This window comes from Aythya ferina (genome assembly GCF_964211825.1).
Source record: "Aythya ferina genome assembly, chromosome: 7".
Classification (NCBI taxonomy): domain Eukaryota; kingdom Metazoa; phylum Chordata; class Aves; order Anseriformes; family Anatidae; genus Aythya; species Aythya ferina.
This window is the reverse complement of record NC_140302.1, coordinates 31719977-31736701: the sequence shown is the minus strand read 5'-3', so window position 1 is coordinate 31736701 and position 16725 is coordinate 31719977. Positions and strand designations below refer to the sequence as shown.

Here is a 16725-nt window from a genome sequence, read left to right as displayed (position 1 = left end):
TGAAAAGAAGTGTTAGCTTATAAATCAACACCAAAGTGATACATAGGTAATCTAAATATTTCTGATATCAGCACCAACCTCTTCCCAAATGTTTCTACTTTTTAAAGACACAGTTTCAAACAAAATGAGCATGTTTGTGTGTATGGTCAGAAGCCACTGTTGGTAAAACACACTGGGAACGCAGCATTCTTCCAACACCTAACAAGCTCAAATCAATCACAAATCTAGGGTTTATATAATCTGATTCAGTATGTAGGACTGAATTTCCAACAGATTGTTAGACAAAATGCAAACACAACACAATGACATTTAATCTTTTGCCTTGGTAAGATCAAAATGTGTACACTGCACCCAAAGAAGGCTTTTATACAGACCTACAGAGTATCCTAGTGAAGGCTGCGTATTTCTCCGGGTTGAAGTCTTTGGCTGTCAGAACAATGGAGAAGTGGGTCACCTGGGCAAGACACACACAGAAAAGCACACAGCTTCTTTACTAACCCCATAAGGACAGTGTTTGTTACATTACTGAACTTACTGCAGCACCTAGACCAGATGCTTCAATACAAAGAAAGTGAGTTGCAGCAGGTCTGAGTTACTAACTGCAGAAAAAGTCTGGCTAATGGATTTCTGATGCAACTCACTTCCATTGAGTCAGATCTAGTATGTATCGTCCTTCGCTTAATGCAGTACATACACGTTGCTTTCCTTTAATGTCATGAGATCAATTTAAAGGAGAGAAAATCATTTTTCTTCCCCACAGTGGGTAACCAACTTCCAGAATTTATTGTCAAAGGAGGCTGTACAGGCAGACAGCACCAACATGTTCAGAGAGAGACTGGAAACAATTCAAGGACAACAGGCACACAAACAGAAATATTCTTTAACTTCCTGAATTAAATGATGGCTGGGACAGTGTGAGGCTAACAGTCTGCAGACTATGACCAAGCTCACGTGTCTTCCTTAAATAGCATCTCCTACTGTCACTGAGACAGAACTGGACACGTTTTTACACTTTAGAGATTCAAAGGAGATATGATCCTGAAGCAAGGAAAAGCAAGCAATATTCTACTGTGGGTACGCAAAATTACCACGTTGCTCTACTGCCTAATAATGCAATAAAATACAAAAAATGTATGAACAGAACAGACAACTTAATGAGCGTTATAACAGGGCAGGAAAGTAAAAGGTAAAAACATATATGTGGTCTTTCAGTCATCAATGCAGTGGAAATGAAAGTGCCTCTGCAATTCAACTCTTTGGAAAAAAAACATTTGCTTCCATATGAAGAAGATTTGGACCATACAAAAGACCCTTTGTAAAGCTTTTTTGATCAGAAAAAGAAAGTGAACTTGAAATGCAAAATAACTAGACATAATGGTGTGAAATAGGGTCTCCATTTTAATGCTCATTACCCAGTTTGGATTCTGTGTATCTCAATGCATTTCCCGCAAACATATCTGATAGACATCATGGTGAAAACTGAAACACAGGGATCTGTTAGGCATCTGGGTAGAAGTTACACATGTATTCTCAAATCCCTTCCCTTTATCGCAGCACATAATGGCAAAATGCCATTTAAAGGCAAACAAATGCCAGAGGATGCTCCCCAAAAGTTTTCCCTGGGCTCTGCTGGGAAGCAAAGCGGCCAGGTCCTACCTTTTTCAAGACCGGCGATTCTTGAACCTCCACGGTTGTGATGTAGAACCACGACCTTTTGTACTGGCCGAACACGAAGGTATGAAGCAGTTTGTTCTCGTCCGTGAGGCAGCTTTTCCGCAGCAACAGATCCCGCAGCTCCGCTGTCACGGACGGATAGCACCAGACCCACAGCACATCGCCACTCGTGTCTTTCTCTGTGGTGGAAAGATGTTCACCGTGAGCATGCCAAACAGCAGCAAGGGAGTAAATGGAGTGGTAAATCAGGCCGGTTTTGCTGCAATCTGATGCCAATTCCACCTTATACCAACCAGCTCAAACACTGCATGGCAGCACTTGTGCTGCAGTTGGTTGGTTTTTTTGGTAAATGTTAAAAAATCCCCGCTCCTCCTGAGGTCGGGAGAGCAGGAAGGCACGACAGACGACATATTCGCGATGTTTCTTGATTTTCGCCTCAAATCTCCTCCCCCGGCCCCTCTCCCCCCGCGGCCCCGGCCCTCACCGATCAGCCCCACGGCCAGCAGCAGCTGCGCCTCCGGCTCGGCCATCTTCCGGCCCCAGCGCCCTTCCGCCCGCCGCCTCCACCCCACGCTCCGCCCCGGCAGAGCCTGAGGGGCTCCGGGGCCTGCGGGGGGCTTCTGGCCCGGTACGGCTCGGCTCGGTGCCACACAGCCCGGCACGGCTCGGCCCGGGGGCACCGAGGGCGCTGAGGGCAGCGGGGGCCGCCCCGCCGCGCCCCGCCGGCCGCCATTTGCTGCGTGCGCGCCCCTCAGGAGCCTCTGCCTCGGCAGCCGCTTCCCGGCCTCATTTCCAGCGGCTGCTGGCAAAAATTAGCCCTGGCCGTTGCCGTGTTTGGTTCCTTAAATATATTTTTTTTCTTTTCCGTGTCTTTGTAAGGCACAGGATGCAATTTGCGCTGAATGCGATGCAAAATGAGGCTGCGTTGCCCACAGACCCACCTTTAGAAGTTGCACCCAACACCTACTGCTGGGCAAAGCACAAAACGGCCTCGCAAATTACCAAGCTAAACAAAATAAATAAATAAAAGCTTGCTTCTGCCTAGAGACAGACTGATTAGGGCAGGGAATTTTCATAAAGCGTAACAGCTGTCCCTGAATAACCCTAAGTAACTTCATTTGGGAACAGAACCATCTTGTTTCATAGGTTGGATTAACAAATAAACCTGAATGCTGTATATGGAGGCCACAAATATCACTAAAAGTGCAGAGCAGCAACAGATTAGGAAGAATAGTTTGCCAAACTTCTGACATGCCTGGGATAACTCCAGGAGTGTCAGAAGCCGATGAAGAAAACGTGTAGGCCTGGCAGAGGCCAGGTCTGTCAGGAATCTTACCTGGCTACAGAGAGCGCTTCAGGGGGTTAATAATGGCACAAAGTTAACGTATGTGTGTTTAAAAAGGCATGAGAAGTCAGATGGTAAGGCCTTCTGGTGTCAAACTGTCTGAGTGAAGCCTTGAGGACCTTCAGGAACTTCAGAGAGATTTAAAAAAGTGCAATGGGTTTCGGAATAGCAGATACTGTGATTAAATAGAAATAATCAAAGAGTAGCCCACCGCCAGCGTGCAGGCTGCGAAGCCTCAGGGTAAGCAGCAGCTACGGTGGCACAGGCACTGGTGGCCTTCAGCTGCCAGCAGGCTGCCACTCCACCCAGGCAGTGCCTGACACCCATCTGACAGACCGATATATTAATTTAATGAATGCAAGAGAGGGACTTTCTGGTTGTCTGTTTAGCAATAAACCATGCTTGCAAGCCAACATGAGAAGTAAAATTTTAAACGTAGTGTATAATGGTTATGAAGCTTGCAGCGGCTGCTGTTGGGTTGATATCAGTGACATCCACAGAGGTACATGCTTCCGAAGGCTACAGAGCACAGCATGCTCCATGCCTTAAACTAAAATATCCCATTAGCCATAGGTTTGATTATTGCTGCCCTATTACTTTGTCACACACGTCATGGGACTTTTGGGTGCAATTTGTGTATTTTTGTGTTACTTCCAAGTCAAAAGAGAGCTTCTCAGCGAGGAAATACACAGATAGCCTGGAAAACCCACCCTAAAAACAAGCAGTTATTAGAGAATAACCAAGGCTGGCAGGCACCCCCACAACCCACCCATCCCCATTTCACCACGCCGCTCCCCACCCCGGTGCGCGCTCCCGCCCGCTTGCGCGGCCCCGCGCGCCTCTCCCCTCCCCTCCCCGCCCCTCCCCTTCCGGCGCCGCGTGCCGCCCGCCCGAGCCCGGAGCGCGCCGCCGCCCTGTGAGGAGAGGCCGCCGCCATCATGCCGGTGTACTTCCAGCGGCCCGAGAACGCCCTGAAGCGGGCGAACGGTCAGTGCCGGGCCCCCCCCGCTCCCTCTAGGATCCCCCCCAGCTCCCCTGGGGTCGCGGCCGGGTCTCGCTGTCGCCGCCGGGCCCCGCTCTGCCCCCGTTTGGCGGCGCTGAGGGGAGGCGGCGGGGCCCGGCCGCATGGCGCCGGGTGAGGCCTCGGTGTGGAGCGGGGCCCGGCCGTGTGGGTGCCCCCCCCCCCACCTCATCCAGCAGCCGGGAGGGCCCCGTGAGGAGCCGGGGGGCAGCGGGGGGGCTCCGGGAAGCTGAGGCCGGGCTTTTACACGCTCGGGAGGCGCCTCCGGCCCCGGGGAGGGAAGGGAAGGGGAGGGGAAGGAGGCCTCGAGTGCGCCGCCGGGATGAGGGGAGCTGTGGGGACGGCGCTGCCGCCTGCCTCGTGCCTCGGCCCTGCACAAAGCCGGGCTGAGCGTGCTTATCGGCTGCCGCCTTTCCGCCTAAATACACGGCGTTGGCGCTTTTTTTATACAGCGTCCTATTCTGAGCGCTTAGGAGAAGCGTTTCGGCTCGTCGTTGGTACGGGGCTGGTTGTAGGGTGCATGCCCAGACAGCCAAAAATTACAGAGGTTGTAAGGTAGGGTGTAGGGTAGTCTGGGGATTACACGTAATTCAGTGACTATCTTAAAAACCTTTCAATACAGAATACTACATCTCAAGATTCCTAAAATTCATTGTATAACTATTCCTACAAACGTCAAAGATAAAAATATGGAAAAGCACATCACATCCAGTGCTTCCAAAAATAAAGTTGTGCTTTCTCAGTCCTTTTACTATAAAAGATGCATATACAATAGTACGCAACCATCCGTTCAACTAAAGAATTCCTGGCCAGGGAAGGTTCCTGCTTGCTGAGGAAGTCACAGCGTTGGAGTGGCTTTAAATTGCTCTTTAAATCTGCTGCTGCATTTCTGATTTCCTGGTACCAAAGAGCAGTGTTAAATTCACATCTTTTGTGCTGTTGCACATCTGTTAAACCTGAATGAACTGAAGGAGTGGGCTTCAAGGAGTGGAAGTGAAGGAAATGTTTTCCAGACAAGCGCTGATGATCCCACGCCGCAGTAGACTGAATGGAAAACACGGCAAGCTGGGTCAAGTCTCTGTGGCCTGCAGGGGCTCAGCCTTGTTGCTGATTTAGATACCTTTTTGCATTTCAAATGGTATAAAATAAAAATGAGAAAAAATGTCATTGACAGCTATTCCAGGGTTAATACTCTTACATTTGGTCTATTACAATTCTTTGGTTCCATAGCCTACACGTCCCTGTGCCTTACGGAAGGAGACACAGTGCTGTATTTGACTCTTCAGGTTCCCTTTGTGCGTGCTTTTACTACAGTGTCTGTTAAATTAGCCGTAATTATTTGATGTTCTGGCAAGAACTTGCTTGGCCAGAGTTAATTAAAAGTTTCAGCCCAGTATGAATTAATGTTGTGTTTTGTCCAGTTAGTTATCGACCACTGCGAGCTGCGGTGCTTGGAAGGGCCTGGCATTGTTGCAAGATTCAACTTGCCTTTCAGGTTCATTTTCATAAATAAAACCCAGTAAAGCTCAGCAGTAATTGCCTCAAAAGCAGCACTGAGATAGAATAGCAGTTTACATCATAGGATGGAGGATAGCTTTATTAAAACTCCCTTGGCGAGTTTAAAACAGTGCCAAATGCTGTCACGTTGCAGCCTTATTTATGTTTATATGTGACTCTGTATTTTTTCTGTAAAGGAACTTGCTCATCTTACGCAAGCTCATTATTTACTTAAAGTAGGCCCCAAACACTTGATAGTGTGGTCCTTAAATTACGTTACTGCTGTTTTCAAAATGCAGCGTTTAGCCATGTTTAACTTCAGTTCTGACATTCCAAAACTTAAAACATTTGTTACAGTTTTTTTCTTTTTTTTTTTTTTTTTTTTTTGTGGAGTATGACGAGGACTGTACAAAAAGCTCCTCGTGGTCTTTGAAGTTCATCTGTGTGCCTGAGCACCTTCAGCAGGCTCCGACTTTCTCCTATCCTGCCGCTGTTTCTTGAGGAATGCAGGCACTTCCAAAATACTTTGTGGAAAGTGCGAACTCCATTCCTCGTTAAGAATACGCTTACCTTTCTTTTTAGTTGTACGCAACTTTATTTCCTCCCCCCTTCCACCTCCCTCCCTCCTCTCTCTCTATCTGTAACCTGTTTGTTTCCCATTCTCAGCATTCTTCTGTCTTGCTTTTTGTGGTGAATGCCTTTAATGTAGGCGTTCAGCGTGTGTGTTGGTAGGTGGCTGTGCTGCTTCACGACGTGATGTGCTCGTGGGTGGTTTGCTCTATTTTGTACGGAGCAGAACACGCGGTGTATCACACAATCACAGAGCGGATTGGGTTGGCGGGGACCTTAAAGCCCACCCAGTTCCACCCCCCTGCCATGACAGGGACCCCTGCCCCCAGCCCAGGCTGCCCAAAGCCCCATCCAGCCTGGCCTTGGGCACCTCCAGGGCTGGGGCAGCCTGTTCAGTGCCTCACTGCCCCCATAGACAGGAGCTGCTGTGATGCTGACAGATCCTGTTGGATCTGTACTGCGAGGCTCGTGGTGGGTGTTTGTTGTCCTTCATGATGAAACTGGCTTTAAAACTGGATGCACGTATTTTATTAATATGTATGAAGTGCCTAGTCATGCCTTGATGGATGGAGAGACACCTCTGCCACCCCAAAACTTGTATGCTGATGGAGAGGTCTGCAGTTGTTTGGCAGTTACACTGTTGAAAAACTGCCCCTGCAGTTGCATCTGCCAACTTTTTGGTATAGCTGGGTAAATCAAACCATCAATGGAATTTGATTAGAGCTGATTAAATTCTAAAAGGTTACAGTATTAATCATAATAGCATGTATCTCCTAGTTTGCGACTCCTCTGCTAATTAGATTTTACTTTCAGAATTCCTTGAGGTTGGCAAAAAGCAGCCTGCCCTCGATGTTCTCTATGATGTTATGAAAAGTAAGAAACACCGAACATGGCAGAAGATCCACGAGCCGATTATGCTGAAGTACCTGGAACTCTGTGTGGATCTCCGCAAGAGTCATCTGGCAAAGGAAGGGCTGTACCAGTACAAGAACATCTGCCAGCAGGTAGGGCTTCTGAATCCTTTCTTTGTTTGTAGCAAGCCTGGTTTGTGTCAGCTGATGTGACCTAAATGTAACTGATCAGGCTTGACTCAGAATTAATCTGCTCTTTAGATGTTCCTGGTGTTTTTTTTAGCGTTTACATCATAAATATTTGCTGCCTGTCCTGGGGGGAGATAACTTCACATGTTCTGCCTTTGGCGTAGGTGAACATCAAATCTTTGGAAGATGTTGTTCGAGCCTATTTAAAGTTAGCTGAAGAAAAAACGGAAGCAGCTAAGGAAGAATCCCAGCAGATGGTACTGGACATAGAAGACTTAGATAACATTCAAACTCCAGAGAGGTAGGAGGCTTTACGCTGTAAGCACTTGACAGCAAAGTATCCTTACTTATGTGTTATAGAGCACTGACCTGAGGATTTCTAGATTTTTGGTGAATGTTCTGAGTGTATATATATGAATATATACACACACACACATATCTGTAAAGACAACAAGGAAGACTATATTTTGACATTCTTCAATTGAGATTTTGTGTTTTTTGTGAGTAGTACACATGAACAGTAATTTCCCAACTTAGTTATTAAACTATGGCTTTTTTGTCAGTTTACAAGGTGCATGGTGCAGTTAAATGACATTGTGCTGTCAGATTATCTAAATTTTCAACCCATGTTTTTATTTTTATGCACTTACTTTCCTTGTATTTTAATGGCATTATGGAAGTGTTTTTTTTTTAAATGCCTTGATGTCAGCAGCAGAGATGATGCTGGAATTTGCAAACAGCTAGGGAGCTTCCTGAAGTAATTGGGAACGAAAAAATAAATAGAAGTGGAAGCTGACTAAGGGAGTAAAGGAGAAGATTCACTGTAATGACAAGTCAAGTACCTGTGTAAAGAAAATGCAGACTGGATGTTTTACTGGCAAGGGTACGTAATAGGTGTTACGTGGATACAAAGTGCTTTCTGGTGGAGCACGCAGGAGACTTGTAATCTAAAAACACAGCTGGAAATGACCATGGGTATGAGGGATATAACGGAAGAGAACTAAATGTGTAATTTCAGTGTTACATGCTGTGCTAAAGGATGAACGTTACGAGGGTGAGACATATTTCTATCTGGGTGCTGGAAGAAGGCAGAAGAGCCAAGCTACTGGACAAGACCTAGAGCTGAGGAACAGGTTTGCTTCACACAAAACAGAAAATCTGAGAGGGGAAATTAGCAAAAAAGAGGTGAAGGAAAGAATCAGAGAAATGCATCTACCAAAGAAGAGAGAGGGAGAAGGTGATGAAGCAAGCCAGGTGTCAGTGTCCAAGGAATACTGATGATGATGCAGGAAGGAACTGAGGGGAGAACACAAGGTAATTGAGCAGTCTCTTTCTAGCTTTTGCTGTATGAGTGGGGGCATTTCTTTCAGGAGGCCAGATCCAGAAGTGGATAAAATGAGTACCTCTAAGCAGAAGGATAGGCAGCAGAAGAAGGGTGAAGTTGTGTGTTCAAGCGTAAGAATAATAAAAATGCAGTAGAACAGGAGTTGCAGTTTGAATTCATCTGATGGAAGATATTCAGGAAACTGAGAAATAAAGATGATGGCTTGAAAAATGGAATACTAAGGATGTCCTAGAGGTAGCAATAGGAATAGGAAGGGTCACCTCTTTGTACAAAATGCTTGCATCTGTAGTAAAGGACATAAAATGAGCAGTAAAGAGAAGAAAAAGGAGATGCAGTTCTGAGAGTTGGGTGACAACTTTCTGCAGAAATCAGCATCTATAATTGTATTGGTGATTTTATTATTGAAAGCTGCTTGTTATCAGTTGGGAAACAAACACTGATAATGCTATTAGGCCAGTCTAATTCTCTCATGTGGTAACCTTCAAACTTTTTCACCACACTGTGCATCTGCAGACAAAAGGAAATGTTACTTTATACTTGGTTAAGTAGTTGATGAGGTAATAGCAGTAAAGGTGTAACAAATTTGTTCTGTGTGTCATAATTAATTGGATAGAAAATGAGAATTTAGGAATAATGGAAAAAAGGATCAGTCAGTATATGGGCTGTAGTTTCTTTGTAGACCTTCAGTTAACAGACAGCTTAAGCAATAGTGCCACGTTGGATGAGCCATTCTCTGGCTTTTGGTTTCTTTTGCCTCTGCAAGAAGTCAGCGTTTTGTTGTCAGAACAGTTTGTGGTAGAATTTCCTAATGTGCTTCAGGCAAAGTGGGGCTAGCTCTTACTGTGTATTTATGTTCTGCAGATGCATCTGTTAATTTTAGGGAAAGGTCACATGAACGCTGCTACTACAGCTGGGTATGTGGTGATACTTTTGGATAAGAAATGGCAAGGTGGGGTAATATCATGAGTTTGGGAGAGGATAATTGTCCATATCTTTTAAAAAAAAAAAAAAAAAAAAAAAAGATGCATAGGTAATAAATTAAGAACTCCTATAAGTCAAATCAAATTGAACTTTGCAGAAGTTAAGAGAAACAATGAAAGAATGCTTAGCCATAAGTGGAGAATTCTAGGAAAAAGGGTGGTGGAAGTGTGGTAGGTTGAGGTTGGCCATCCTAGGTGTGGTCTGGGTACCAAAGCAACACTTTGCTGCTTTCTTGTAAGCATATGGATTATGGAGTAAATGAAACACATTTTTTAGGGGCTTGGAAATTGCTTAGCCTAAGATGGATGGAAAAGTCAGCATCATTGCTGTCATCCAACACATAATTTCCATTGCGGAGTTCTGAAAGTATCAGCTGGTACTTCAGGTACTAAAGCTCTGCAGATAGCCATCTGAGCAGGCAGCGTGGTTTCTCATCATCCACAGGTAGGCCTGAGGAGCAGCCTGAACAGCTGCTGATCTGCTGTTATCTTGCCTTGATCATTATAACATTCAGGTCATTAGTGCGTGTTCTGAAGAAGTAGTACATGGGGTTAAAAACACAAAAACAACTCGGCACAGGCCTGCTGAAGGGTGAATGATGTTGGGTAACTTCAGAATCTTTTTTTAGTGGTTACGTTTTTTAAATTCAAGAAATGCCAGAGGTGTAATGAGGAGAAAAGCAAAGCTGTTGATACTGTACTGGGTGGGGGTGTTCTTCTTCAAGTTGGAAGGTGACAGAGGCATTGCCCAGGGAGAGACAGACTACATGTAATGGTGTGAGGAGGTGGAAATCGAGAGTTAGGGTGAAGTCTTTCAATTAAAGTCTTGGAAAGTAACTAGAAAAGTCAGTCCTGTTTACTGATGGTACAAAGCTGAAAGAAATTAACAGTGTAGGTAGTGGTGAGGAATGGAGTTAGACAAGTCAAATAAAATTCACAGGGACTTGGAGTGGAAGGCTGTTGATTTTCATGTTAACAGCAAGGCTTGTTGGTTGCAAAAACTGAAAAGGTTAAAGTTCTGTCCTCAGTAGTTGTTCCAGGATGGCAGTGCAATCAGTGACATGTGACCACAAAAAAAGCAATTGCAAACTAACATTTCTTAGGCACTATGCTCTGGTGAAGACCAAAATTTTTTTAAAAGTAATAATTGAGAAGGATCTGAAGAGACTGTTGGCTGGAGAGATCTTTGGTTGAGAGAAATTGCAGGATACTTTTAAAAATAATAAAATATACTTGGTTGTGTATGCTGAGATACTTCTGTGAGTATCCTTGACGAAGTGTGTTGGTTGGTAAATTCAGACTCAAGTTTTTCTATAATGCTCCTGGCTTGTATCCTTTATTGACGTCTGGTTTGCTTGCTGACAAAATTAAAGACAGAAAAAGGTGAACTGATTTGAGGTTACAAATAAAAGTAGAGGAAGAGAACGTATTGAGCTTGTTTGTTTCTCTGTGTGACACTACAAGAGTCATCAGTGGCGAAAATGCAATTCATAAGGCACACATTTCTCCTGTGTCAAGTATCAACAAGAAGTGAGCTCTTTCTGGCAGCGTTGCCGGTGACTAAAAAGGAAGTGTCAGCAAGTAGCAAAGTGTCTGAGGAGCCACTGGGGTCAGACAGAAGTAACAGTGTGCTGCTCCCTGATAGAATGGGGAAGGTGAAGATCCTAGAGCTAGTTTCCTTTGGTTTTCTTGTGTGAAGGGCACAGAACCTACAGAAGTCTTTACCCGTGGAACTTGTACATATCAGTGATATGTGCAGGGGCCAAGATTGGAAACTTAAGATCAAGAAAAGATATTTACATCCTTTAAAGGAAAAGTTTGAGAGATCAATTTGAAACTAAAGTATAGCTAATTCAGCAGCACGTAGCTGTTTGGATTCCTACAGTCTTGTCTTAGATCTTGATAAGGAAAATCAATGAGAACTGTGGGGAATAAATCACTTCTTTTTCTCCTTCTCTTCCCCTCTCCTCCGTTCCCAACTGTAGTGTTCTTTTGAGTGCTGTAAGTGGAGAAGACACTCAGGACCGTACTGACCGACTGCTTCTGACACCATGGGTTAAATTTCTGTGGGAGTCGTATCGGCAGTGTTTGGATCTTCTCCGAAACAATTCTAGAGTGGAACGTTTGTACCATGATATTGCACAGCAAGGTGAGTTGAAAAGATGGAAACTTAAAGCATAATGAGACTCGGGACTTTTGTGTTAGGTACTGCAAAACTAGAAAATGAGAGGTTATTCCTATTTGGCTATTGCATTAGAGTTGAAAATATGTTGATCTCTTATGCATATGTATGCACACACACACACTTCTTAAAATTACAGAGTTTCCTCATGGAGCTTTCTGTACACTAATCTTTTCTTGCAACAGAATACGCAAGGAAAAAGTTATTTTTTCCTGCACATGTGGAGAATGTGACCACAACTGGTGCTGTGTCCTTTTTTTTTTTTTTAATTTGCTGATGAAAGTTAGTCACCTCTTTACTTCTTTTTTAATCTGGAATGGCAAATGTATCCTATGTCAATAAACTTCAAGCAGTGTACACAAAAAGGTACTATAAAATTATGATCTGCTATCAATTTGGACAAAGAAGTAACCTAGTAAAATATTATTCAGAAGTTAATAGGAAAAGGGCTTGTCTGATTCTTTCTGGCATTATTCTGAAAAAAAAAATATTCTAAGAATGAGTACTTGTGCGCTCATCTTTTTTGCTTAAGGGAGAATGAGAAGTGGAAAAATACGTTCCATCTTTGTGTAACTTGAGGCTCTTTATTTTTTTGAAAAAAAGTGGCTAGGTTTTTACCTCTAGGCCCAAATTGTGAGAACATATTAGGAAAAATGACGATCAGGTGTGTTCGAGGTGCCTTAGTGTGTATTTAAGTCTGCAACACTGTCGAGAGCTCCTATTTTGACTGATCTTGGTAGAGATACTTCAGGATTTTCAGTGGCAATGGCCCAACACAATCAGGTTTTTGAAAGGAGCTGTAGGATCAAAGACAATTGTTCCTGTTATCTTCAGCCTTTTGAAAGCTTCATTTAACTTTACCATACTAGGTGGCTTGAGATTTTTTTCCCACATTTTATGAAGGCGAAGCTTTAATTCATGCTCTTCTCGGAATTGTATTTGCACATAGTTCAAAATAAAATCTGGAATCGCTGCTTAAATCAGAATGTTCTCATTTGATTCAAAGCATTCCCTCTGCTCCTTAAGCTTAATTGCATAGAAACAGCTTAATTTTTTGAGGTCAAGCTGGTAGTGCTCTGCATTGTAACTTATTATGCGTGACTGATTAGATCTTGTTTGCTATGTCTTTGGACTGTAAATGAAGATTCTTTAAACGCATCGATTTACATATTTGAATCCCATTTAGGACTACAATGAAATCACCATTAGCAAACATTCTTAATTTGTGTTTTTTGCAGCTTTTAAGTTCTGCCTGCAGTACACGCGTAAAGCAGAGTTCCGTAAGCTCTGCGATAACCTGAGAATGCATCTGGGGCAGATCCAGCGTCATCATAACCAAAGCACAGCAATCAACCTCAACAACCCTGACAGCCAGTCCATGCACCTGGAGACCAGGCTTGTGCAGCTTGACAGCGCCATTAGCATGGAGCTGTGGCAGGTATGCAGCAGGCCTCCTCTGATCACACGGTAGCCTCCAACCTTTCCAGAATCTCTTCCACGCAGGTCATGTTTCATGGTGTGTGCTCCAAGGTAAAAGCAGGAGAATAATTGAAGAATAAAGTTTTTAGTGTCTTGAATGCAGTGTTGTTATTTGTGTGTTGGATACTTCATCTGATGTTTCTGGAACTGCTGTTTTTGCATAGTGCTTCAGACCAAGATTGTGCTTGTAGTTAGTGTAGTGAAGTGGTTGGAGTTGCTTTGAGTTGGGGAAGGGAGAAGTTGCCTGATGTCTTCATCTCTTATATGTTGTGTTCTTGTGGACTAGATCACTGGGAAGTGGTTGGCAAGTGTCACAGCCTGTTGGTAGGCTGGGGTCCCAGCACTTCCAGCTGAAGTGCATCAGCATCTAGTCAGTGAGGGCACTTTCAGAGTAAATATTTCAGAAACGTGCCATGCTTTTGGAATCTTTCTAATGTCAAATTATATAAGGTGTTTCCCAGATACATTTTTTTTTTTTGAGGGAAGCTGTAACCTTTTTTGATCACAGATGTAATTTGTATGAAAAAAGTAAAAAGGGTAAATAGTAGAATTGGTAGAATGATAATTTTTTTTTTCTTGGTTTGTAGATTGAAAATATGGAAAAAGAAGTAACCTTTAATTTCTAATTTGTAGCAGATAAGAGTTAATGGGTTTGCAGGATGTCCAAATAATTTCTTTATTGTGAAAGAAGTCTTTAATTACATGTAGCTGGCAGAACTGGAGATAACTTAAATAAAGGTAGTCTTTGTGGAATCACAAAATGACTTCAATTGGAAGGGACTTTGAAGAGCACCCAGTTCCAACCCTTGTGATAACACCCACTAGATCAGTGGGTGTCCAGGGCCCCCCCACCTTGGCCTTGAACACCTCTAGGGATGGAGCATCCACAGTGTGTGATTTATTGGTCATAATTTTATAGTCATTAGTGAAATTTCATTTTTTTTCCCCTTTTTGCAGGAATGCAGAAACTTCCTAAAAGTAGTGTGTTTGTTTTTTAGGAAGCTTTCAAAGCAGTGGAGGATATTCATGGGCTGTTTGCCTTGTCTAAGAAACCACCCAAACCACAGCTGATGGCAAATTACTATCACAAAGTTTCAACTGTCTTCTGGAAATCAGGAAATGCTCTTTTTCATGCATCCACACTTCACCGACTGTATCACTTATCGAGAGAAATGCGAAAGAATCTCACGCAAGAGGAGATGCAGAGGTGGGCAAAGATGTTTAATGTGATTTTAGGTAGTTTCTAACCTTGTAGGTTCAAAAATAAGCTAAATTGTACCCCAAAAGAAGCAGATAAAGTGTATGGCTATGAGCAGCTTTGCCTGAAGTGGTCAGTACTAATGGCCCCCCAAAAAATAGAGAAAGGAGGAAAGCTACGGTGTAAGTAATGTGAACATCAGGATCACCTTATGTAAGCTTCCTTCTTTGTTACTGACAAAAAAAATTTAGTAAGTATCTTGTTTTTTTTTCAGTTTCTGTTCTGAGTGGTGATGCCTATACCAGTAATAGGGAATTCTTGGGAAGTAAACTTTTCCTTAATATCTGCAAGTGTGTGTAGCCAAATGACCTTTAATTTTTTTGGTATTTTATGGTATTTTTGGTAAATTATGGTATCTGGCAAGGGTTTTGAAGCATGCAGAATCATTGGCTGCGTTAAACTCTGAAACTCATTTACAGGTATTTATAGAATCAGTCTGGCGGAAATAAATACTGTAGGGAATTCTTTCATTCCTGTTCATCTAGTACTAAGGTCAACATTTAAATATTTAATGTTAACTTGCATTGTACCATCAGAAGGCACCTCTAGCAATAATTTCTTAAAAAGCAGTGCAAACAAAATGACTTGTACAGATTTGGAGTAAAGTAGGTTTGGAAAGGTGCTGCTTTCTGCCGTTTTCATTATTTTATACCGTTGATATTTTACAGAGGCAGCTCAAACTTATTTTGCCTTTATGTATATATACGTATATATACACGTGTATAAGTAATGAAAACGTTATCAAAATCTTTCCTGTGATTACTGAAGAACACTGTGTGCTGTATTTACTGCACAGTTGCCATCTTTTCTGTTATTGCTGTTTATTTTCCTGTTCTACATTATGAAGGCTAGGCATTCCTACTCTTGAATTGGCATGAATCTGAACATGAAGTAAGTAGTATTCTCTTGCAGTTCATCTTTTGTGGTTATACTTCGTCAACAGGATGTCCACTCGAGTCCTTTTGGCCACTCTGTCAATTCCTATAACTCCTGAGAGAACTGATATCGCCCGCCTGCTGGATATGGATGGAATCATTGTTGAAAAACAGCGGCGTCTGGCCACCCTGTTAGGTCTTCAGGCCCCGCCGACACGTGGCAGTCTTATTAATGATATGGTAGGTGGTGGTGTTTGCATCAGATCAGATCTCTTAAACTCAGTCATCTTTTTAGGCTTTTTTTTTGTTGTTGTTCCAGAAGCACTGTGCCTAGTTAAGGGATGGCAGTTTCAAAATTAAAATGGCTTTGTGGTTAATGGTTAACTGTAGCTTATGTTATAGCATGTTATAGTTAAAAATTGCGGTTCACAGGAAGGACTGTTTGGAAATGGTGATAATGAGAGGCCTGAATCCTTGTGTGCAGTACAGAGCAGTATTTGGTGTTGTCCTGTATGTCACCCAAGAAACAAATGTTGTCTTTCTGAAACTCTGAGGGGTCTGAAAAGTGTTGTAAACCACAACTTTTTTTTTTTTTTTCACCCTGCCTCAGAGGAGAGGCCTATTTATTTATTAAATGTAGTTCCAATAAGCTCGGGGCAGATAAATAGTGGAGCATAAGGACTTAGCTTATTATGAAAACATCCTTTTGTTTCATTAGAAGAGAGGCCAGATCTATCTGTCTTCAGACCCTTCTGGGTATTCACGAACAAATTAGGCATTCAGTCATAGATCTGTTCAGAGGATGCTTGAATTTCTTGCAGTCATTTGCATACATACCTAAAACTTACATTCAAGGTTCATTTTACTGTTTATGTTGATTTTTCTTCTGGAACTCTAGTTTGCTTTAAAAATACAATTTAAAATGTTAGTTATTTACTTATGAACTGAGTCGTATGGTTTTTAGTTTGGATGTGGGCCTGCATTTGTGTAGTGGGACTGTAGGACTCTAATATGTTGAGGGTGGCACTCCACTCTTAATAATCACTTTTCTGTTATGTTTTATCTAGTTTCCCATCGTTAAATACGGTTCACTGGTATAGTGTACAGTTAGTCACTATAATTAAAAAGTCAATGACCTGTATTAAGAGGTACCTGTGGTGTCTATTCAACTTCTGAAATACAAAATTCTTAAAGAATAACTATTTGTTAATACTGCATTTATTTTGAGATATTTATGTGTGTTTTTTTTTGGTTGATGGTAGGTGAGGTTCAACGTAGTGCAGTATGTTGTTCCCGAAGTGAAGGAACTTTATAATTGGCTTGAAGTTGACTTTCACCCACTCAAGTTATGTAGCCGTGTCAGCAAGGTAAGTTTTGTAGTAACAGTACATAGTAACTGTTCTTGACTAACAGTCTGTTATTTAAATACCAAATTATGGTAAATATCAGCTCTCTTTTT

The 16725-nt window shown here is 42.7% G+C and overlaps 2 protein-coding genes and 1 long non-coding RNA gene across 3 annotated transcripts in view; 2 read left to right on the top strand and 1 right to left on the bottom strand.

Moving 5' to 3' along the window:
- The window catches only part of DENND10 (DENN domain containing 10), a 6604-nt gene extending 4320 nt beyond the window's left edge, over positions 1-2284 (bottom strand). The window contains exons 1-3 of the mRNA XM_084525622.1: positions 2159-2284; positions 1657-1853; positions 375-454 (exon numbers count right to left, since the gene is read on the bottom strand). Coding sequence (XP_084381748.1) covers positions 375-454; positions 1657-1853; positions 2159-2204 — 323 coding nt within the window. The 5' untranslated portion in view covers positions 2205-2284. The remainder of the gene's footprint in view (positions 1-374; positions 455-1656; positions 1854-2158) is intronic.
- A 1589-nt stretch (positions 2285-3873) lies between these two features.
- Positions 3874-16725, top strand: part of EIF3A (eukaryotic translation initiation factor 3 subunit A) — a 32600-nt gene continuing 19748 nt past the window's right edge. The window contains exons 1-8 of the mRNA XM_084524922.1: positions 3874-4006; positions 6921-7111; positions 7312-7448; positions 11458-11621; positions 12893-13092; positions 14132-14340; positions 15335-15506; positions 16529-16633. Of these exons, the coding sequence (XP_084381048.1) occupies positions 3958-4006; positions 6921-7111; positions 7312-7448; positions 11458-11621; positions 12893-13092; positions 14132-14340; positions 15335-15506; positions 16529-16633 (1227 nt within the window). The 5' untranslated portion in view covers positions 3874-3957. The remainder of the gene's footprint in view (positions 4007-6920; positions 7112-7311; positions 7449-11457; positions 11622-12892; positions 13093-14131; positions 14341-15334; positions 15507-16528; positions 16634-16725) is intronic.
- Positions 7455-10883, top strand: LOC311439359. The gene is made up of 2 exons (XR_014694674.1): positions 7455-8030; positions 8166-10883. It is a non-coding gene; the product is annotated as an uncharacterized lncRNA (long non-coding RNA).